The 6995-nt window shown below is 47.3% G+C and overlaps 1 protein-coding gene across 1 annotated transcript in view; it reads right to left on the bottom strand.

The window, feature by feature from the left end:
• Window positions 1-1603: 1603 nt before the first annotated feature.
• Window positions 1604-6995, bottom strand: part of COTL1 (coactosin like F-actin binding protein 1) — a 54779-nt gene continuing 49387 nt past the window's right edge. The window contains exon 4 of the mRNA XM_017860763.1: window positions 1604-2962. Within this exon, the coding sequence (XP_017716252.1) occupies window positions 2852-2962 (111 nt within the window). The 3' untranslated portion in view covers window positions 1604-2851. The remainder of the gene's footprint in view (window positions 2963-6995) is intronic.

The raw sequence follows: 6995 nt of genomic DNA, 5'->3' as shown, positions 1-6995 counted from the left end.
CGTTTGTTGAGTTCGGCACTCCCATTTCACTAGTCTGGAATAGAGGCCTCATCTGTATTTTCAAAGCTCCCAGTGATCCTAATTCACAGCCAGGGATGAGACCACAGGCCTAGGGGCAGATCTGAGAGCTGCTCATTCTTTCTAGTCCGCTTTGGGGCAGGGAGTGGGGTGGGCAGTGAGCCTGGAGGAGGGCTTGGCTGACCAGGAGATTCCAGGAGAGGATGGAAGGCTTGCGGGGCGGAGTGCATGGTGACATGAAGTCATGCCCATGTTCTGAACAGAGCCCAAGTTCTGAACGGAGCTAAAACCCGTGCACTGGGAACGGACCTAGTTTACCTCCCTCGACTCTAGGTACAGGAAAAGATGGAAGCCCACAGAACTAACAAGACCAGGGGCAGGTGTGAGATAAGAACACTGCGCCCTGACAGGCACCCTTTGCCTGCACAATCCTCACTGCTTCTTCAGCCTTTCTACACGTAGGCAATGTTGTCCATTTTGCAGATAAGGAAACCGAGGCTGAGAGGTTAACTAAATTGCCTAAAGCCACACAGCTGTGAACAGATGAGCAGAAATTAGAACCCAGACGTGGCTGGAGCGGGCTGGGGCTAGGGGTGGTGGTGACCTGTGGCCCCCTGCTACCTGGGCAGCATGATGAGGGTCTTGCCCATACCTTGTAGGATTCCTTCCTGCCCTGATTTCGGCTTCTGCCCTCTCCCCGCACCCTCCCTGCCCCACGCTCAGCTCCTCCAAGCCCCGCTATCTGTGTCTGACAAATTCCTCTGCCCTGATTCTGGGCTCCCACAGGGTCTGGTGTGCTGGAAGTCCAGTTTCTCAGCTGTAGGATAACCTCGGAAAGGATGTCATGGCCAACGAGGAAGATGCTTTCTCTGGCTTTTCCTAAAAAGGCAGACAGGGGAGTTCTGGCCACTCAAAAAGAACCACGACCTGTGGTCCCATCACTGTCCCACATGTGTAGCCTCCCTGTTCCCTTCACAAGCCACAGCACCAGGGGCGTGGAGAGATCTCAGTTCAAATCCCAGCTCTGGCTGTGTGTGGTGGCTCACACCTGTAATCCCAACACTTTGGGAGGCCGAGATGGACAGATCACCTGAGGTCACGAGTTCGAGACCAGCCTGGCCAACATGGCGAAACTCCATCTCTACTAAAAATACAATAATTAGCCAGGCATGGTGGCAGGTACTATAATTTCAGCTACTATGGAGGCTGAAGCAGGATAATCTCTTGAACCTGGGAGGCGGAGCTTACAGTGAGCTGAGATCTCCCCACTGCACTCCAGCCTGGGCGACAAGAGTGAGACTCTGTCTGAAAAAAAAAAAAAAAAAAAAAAAAAAATCCCAGCACCGCCACTTTCTATCTGGGTGACCTCAGGTGAATGAGTCCCTCTGAGCCTCAGTTTTGAGGACATGGGGACAAAAGCAGCCCCTGTTTCTTATGGGTGCTAAGAATTAAATAAGCTAGTGAACACGAATGTGCCTGGCCCCAGCAGCTCCGCAAACACCCATTAAATCTGAAGGTGATGATGACTGCCTTTGTTTTTACAACAAAGAAAAGAACTTTGTAGGACAAATCAGAAACCAAACTGTTTTTTGAAAAACAAAAAAACATTTATTTCCGTAAACTGTCTGAGCGCAGCGATGTTTTTTACAATCCCACCACAGTACAGATTTCTTCCTCAAAACGAAATGAGCAAGGAAAAAAAGAGAAAGAGCTGTATCAAATGTGCTCATGAAGAACCAAGCCAATCTCATCTTTCTTCAAAACCCAAACAAAACGATCCTTTTGAATGCGTGGTGCAGGCCTAGGATTGAAGCCGCAGGCTCCTGGGGTGCTGTGAACCCAGGGCTTTGCTTGGCGCACAGCTAGCGCGGCGGGCGGAGCAACCCTTTGGCCCGAGTCATCCTCGCAGCTTGCACAGAAGCTTCCTGAACCTAAGGGATCCGTTCCCAGCCCTCCTTAAATTCCCAGTCCCCACCCTGGACCTCTCTCCCTAACGTTCTCGTCACTTTGGGAGCCCCTGAAGTGAACCCTGAAATACTCCCTCTGTCAACTCTGGGCTCAGACCTTTGCCCTTCTCTGTGTCACAAGGAAATTTCGGTCAAGAGTTTGGGAACAGGTGGTTTCAGACCGTGCAGCAAAGCCACTGCCAGGCAAGTTTTAAGGCAAATTTTATCTCTTCTTATTCAGTCTGAGCCAGACCTAACCTTCTCACCATCGAGCAATCCTGCCTCTGCTGGACATGCAACTTAGGCAACTCTGGATGGAGGTGGGATGAGGGAGCCCAGGGCAGATTCCAGGAGGTCTGGGCCTGACTAGGGAATGGACGTGTGTGCTTATGAAGGCTGCAGGCACCGGGCACAACTCCTGGCCCAGCTGCCCCTCAGTGGTACACAGGAAGCAGGGCCCAAGAAAACTGAGATGGCAAAACAGGCCCAGGCTCTGGAAAGCAACGTGAGGTCATACAGATCTCACTAGGCAGACCTCGTCGCATGGAAGAGAAATGCCAGGAAAAGGGGTCACTGCAGGAGGCACCTCGGATCTGATGGCAGGCAGGACCTTGCATCAAAATGATTTTTCTTTAGAACAAAAAAGAGGGGGAGAAAAGAAAAAGAAGATCAAAGAAAGAGGTTCCATGAGCGTCATGAGATAGGACACAGCAGGGTTCTAAGGGAAACAGGAAGGTAGGGGCTGCGGACACAGGGTGGCGGGCACTGCCTCTCATGGCTTCTTTTCTCCCTGGTGGGCTGGTGGGCTGGTAGCTGAGGCAGGCGGTCCTCTCCCCCGGGGAGCAGGCAGATGACTTTGGCAAGGGGTGGTGTGGGGGGGGCTGGGGTTACTCTGTCTGGGCGTCGTAATTGGCTCCCCCCGCCTTCTTCAGCTCGTTCTTGATGAAATCTTCCTCCAGCTCCTTCCGATCACTGATCACAAACTCCTTAGCGAAATTCTGTAAGAACAAAGGAAAACACGGTGTTCCTATTAAGAAGGAAGGGACAGGATGTGAGGGTGGCTCAGGCAACACACTGGGAAGCAAAGCACTGAAAACCCTGGTGAGGGATGGAAATGGAAATTCAGCAGCAGAAAAAACCTGACTGGGGAGGAGGGAGTGAGGCAGATCTGATGCTGCGTCTTCCCATGTCCGTGGGCACAGCCCGAGGAAGCCGGGGCTTGAATTTTGGCTGTGTTACCTTGGCCAAGTCCCTTCAATTCTCTGTGCCTCAACTTCCTCATCTGTAAAAAAACATCTTGTCAGGAGAATAATAGGTCATGAGGTTGGAAAGGCAAATGGGTGTTCTGGTAAATGTTTAACACCAGGCACTCCAAAAAAATAAAATAAAAGGACAAAAGCTCAGATTGGTATCTTTTGCCCATTTCCATGGTGTAAATAGTCCCACAGTGGCTGATGTCAAGCTCTGAAAGTGATGTCACCATACATGGAGGTGGAAGGAGATGGGCGTAACTGGCTCTTGCCAGCTGGGACAAGCAAGCTTCAGCCACCAATGTTCCTAATGATGCAGGAGCCTCCAGTCCTGGGTCTGCCATGGGCTGTCCACCCGCACTGAGTTACACAAGGGTAGAGGCTCTGCCTTCATTCAACAAATACCATCCAGGCTGTGAGGCTACAGGGCTGAGCAAAATCGATGCAGTCACTCTCTCCTCTTGGAGTACACAGGTTTCACCCACAGAACCTGCAGGCACCCATGGTGCACTCAGTAAACACTTGTGGCATGGATGAGGGAAGCAGGTGACCTGGCTTATCAGACAGCCCTAAGCCATGATGATACACAGTTACTGCCATATGTGGATCGTAAGACTTTAACAAACGAAATTTCAGGATGATGATGGACAGCTTGACAAAAAAAAAAAGCTATCAAAACCACAAATAACAAGTCTAAAGGTAAGAAACTCATCCACATTTTTTAAAAAGCCCATAAGGAAATAACATAAACAATGACCATCATTTTTTTTTTCTTCTTGAGAGAAAAGCCTATTGCCTAGGCTGGGGTGCAGTGGCGCAATCTTGGCTCACTGCAACCTCTGCCCCCAGGGTTCAAGCCATTCTCATGTCTCAGCCTCCCGAGTAGCTGGAACTACAGGCTCCCGCCACCACGCCCGGCTAATTTTTGTATTTTTAGTAGAAGCAGGGTTTCGCCATGTTGGCCAGGCTGGTCTCAAACTCCTGGCCTCAAGTGATCCACCCAGCTTGGCCTCCCACGGTGCTGGGATTACAGGGGTGAGCCACCACGCCCGGCCAACCACATTATTTAGCATTTCTGTGTGCCAGCACAGTGCCACGGTACTGAGAACGACACACAGTAGTAAATATGAATCATGGAAGGTGGAAGGAACCCCTATGTCCATCAGCAGAGGAGTGGATTATCAAAACACGGTCTGTCCACACAATGGAATATTCCTCAGCCACAGAAAGGAATGAAGCACTGCCACATGCAACTATATGGATGAACCTCGAAAACAGGACGCTGAGTGAAAGAAGCTAGGCTCATATGAAGACCATATATTGTCAGCTGCCATTGGTATAAAATGTCTAAAAAAGGCAAACCCATACAGACAGAAAGCAGATTCCTGGTTACAAGGAGCTGGAGATAGGAACAGGAAATGATAGAGATGTTCTAAAATTGGGATTGTGGTGATGGGTGCACAACTCTGCAAATTCACGAAAAAGTACTGAAAAAGTACACTTAGGATGACTTGCTTTTGTGGTACATACATTATACCTCAATCAAGTTCTTTTTAAAAAAGGCCCGTAAGGTGATCAACATTATTTCCATTTTAAAGGTGAGAAAACAAAGGCTGGAGATTACAATGCTTGTCCAAAGTCAGACAGCCAGAAGGTCCAGTTGACACCAAAGCTGGCATCTTGAAAGAGCCACCATCTCCTTTGGGGTGATGAAAAAGTTTTGGAACCAGACAGAGGTAAGGCTTGTACAACACTGTGAATGTTCTGAAAGTCACTGAATTGTATACTTTAAAATGGTTCGGGCCAGGTGCGGTGGCTCATGCCCATCATCCCAGCACTTTGGAGGCCGAGGTAGGCAGATCACCTGAGGTCAGGAGTTCGAGACCAGCCTGACCAACATGGCGAAACCCCATCTCTACTAAAAATACAAAAATTAGCCGGGCGTGGTGGTACATGCCTGTAATCCCAGCTACTCAGGAGGCTGAGGCAGGAAAATCGCTTGAACCTGGGAGGCGGAGGTTGCAGTGAGCCAAGATCACGCCAGCACACTCCAGCCTGGGCGACAGGGCGAGATCCATCTCAAAATAAATAAATAAACATACAAATAAAAAGGTTCATTTTATGTTATTTATTAATTGTCCACCACAATTAATAAATAAAAAGCAAAAAAGTCACCATACCACCAAGAATGATGAGCCCAGGAATATCCTCAAGGTCAAGCTTTACAATAAAAAGACAAAACATTTGGTATGCAAAGCCACTGAGAACACTAACAAGGTGGAGAAGGGGAGGTTAATTTTTATCAAGCAGCTGATGTGTGCCAGGAACAGCCTCACTCATGTTCTCTTTCAGTCCTCAGTATGTTAGCTTTATTTTATTTCACTTTTTGAAGATAAGACTCACAGGCTGGGCTTGGAGAGACTTGCCCAGAATGACAAAAACACCCTTTAGATCCTTTCTGTTCTCACCCCACTATAGTATGTTACTATGTGTATGTGATCAGTGCAATGAAAGAACACAAGTTGGATGTAAGAGCCAGAAAGGAGAATCGAGAATTAACGCATTTCTCAACCCTGAGCCCCACAGCATGAGGGAGGGGCAGAGAGTGTTCAGAAGGAGGAAGCCAACAGCTTAAGATGCTTATAGAAGAAAGTCCAAAGTTCCTCTGCTTTGTGATAGCTATATGTGGCAATCTACAGAAATAAGAACACTTGAAGTTCAAGTCGGTTAGCTATTAGAAGATTTAGATTAAGAAAAATAAGTTTGAGGGCCAGGGATGGTGGCTTACGCTTGTAATCCCAGCACTTTGGGAGGCCGAGGTGAGCAGATCACGAGGTCAGGAGATCGAGACCAGCCTGGCCAACATGATGAAACCCTGTCTCTGCTAAAAATACAAAAATTAGCTGGGTGTGGTGGTGTGTGCCTGTAATCCCGGCTACTCGGGAAGCTGAGGCAGGAGAATGGCTTGAACCTGGGAGGCAGAGATGGCAGTGAGCCGAGATGGCGCCACTGCACTCCAGCCTGGCAACAGAGCGAGACTCCATCTCAAAAAAAGAAAAATAAGTTTGATAAAGTCTAAGAAATCTAAAATGAAAGATACATGGAGCTAGGCACAGGCCAACCTAAAACCACAAGTACTTAGGTAATCAAATTATAACAAAACAAAAAGAAGCAAAACAGACAGCAGATCTAGTAAAACATAACAATAAATGTAAATGAACAAAATTACCTTTAAAAATGCTATGTTTCAAACTACAAAAAAAAAAAAAAACCCTCAAACCTTGTACTACATACCAGAGACATGTTTAAAATCAGAAGATTAGCAGAAAAATGATTCCAAGTTATACAAACAAAATATATACAAAAGCAACCATATGATTTCTGAAAACGTTTAAAGCCAACTGAATCTCACAAGATAAACAGGGTCATCCTGCAACTTGCTAACCCTCCTGGCTCAGCCGATGTTCTTTCCTCTCTGCTCAGTAGAAAAGAGAATGGAAGGTTATTTTCCCTGTAGAAGGGCTGTTTTTAATATCAGTACTTAGAGAGGCCTTAAAAACCAAGTCGTCCAGCAATCTGATTACTGCCAAAAGCAAAGAAGGGTTAGAAAGCAAGTGTCTTAACACACTGAACTGACTCACACCTAAAAGTCCTGTATTCATATTTCATTTCCCATTTATCCTCAGGGGAACACAGAGAGTTAGACTGTGCAAAATTGAGTCCTCCCTCATTCCTTACTGCTTTTCTTTTTTTCTTTCTTTTTTTTTTTTTTTTTTTTTTT

The sequence above is a fragment of the Rhinopithecus bieti genome, unplaced genomic scaffold (genome assembly GCF_001698545.2).
Source record: "Rhinopithecus bieti isolate Rb0 unplaced genomic scaffold, ASM169854v2 scaffold_1618, whole genome shotgun sequence".
Classification (NCBI taxonomy): domain Eukaryota; kingdom Metazoa; phylum Chordata; class Mammalia; order Primates; family Cercopithecidae; genus Rhinopithecus; species Rhinopithecus bieti.
Note: the sequence above shows the minus strand (reverse complement) of the source record. Positions and strands in the feature narration are given on the sequence as shown.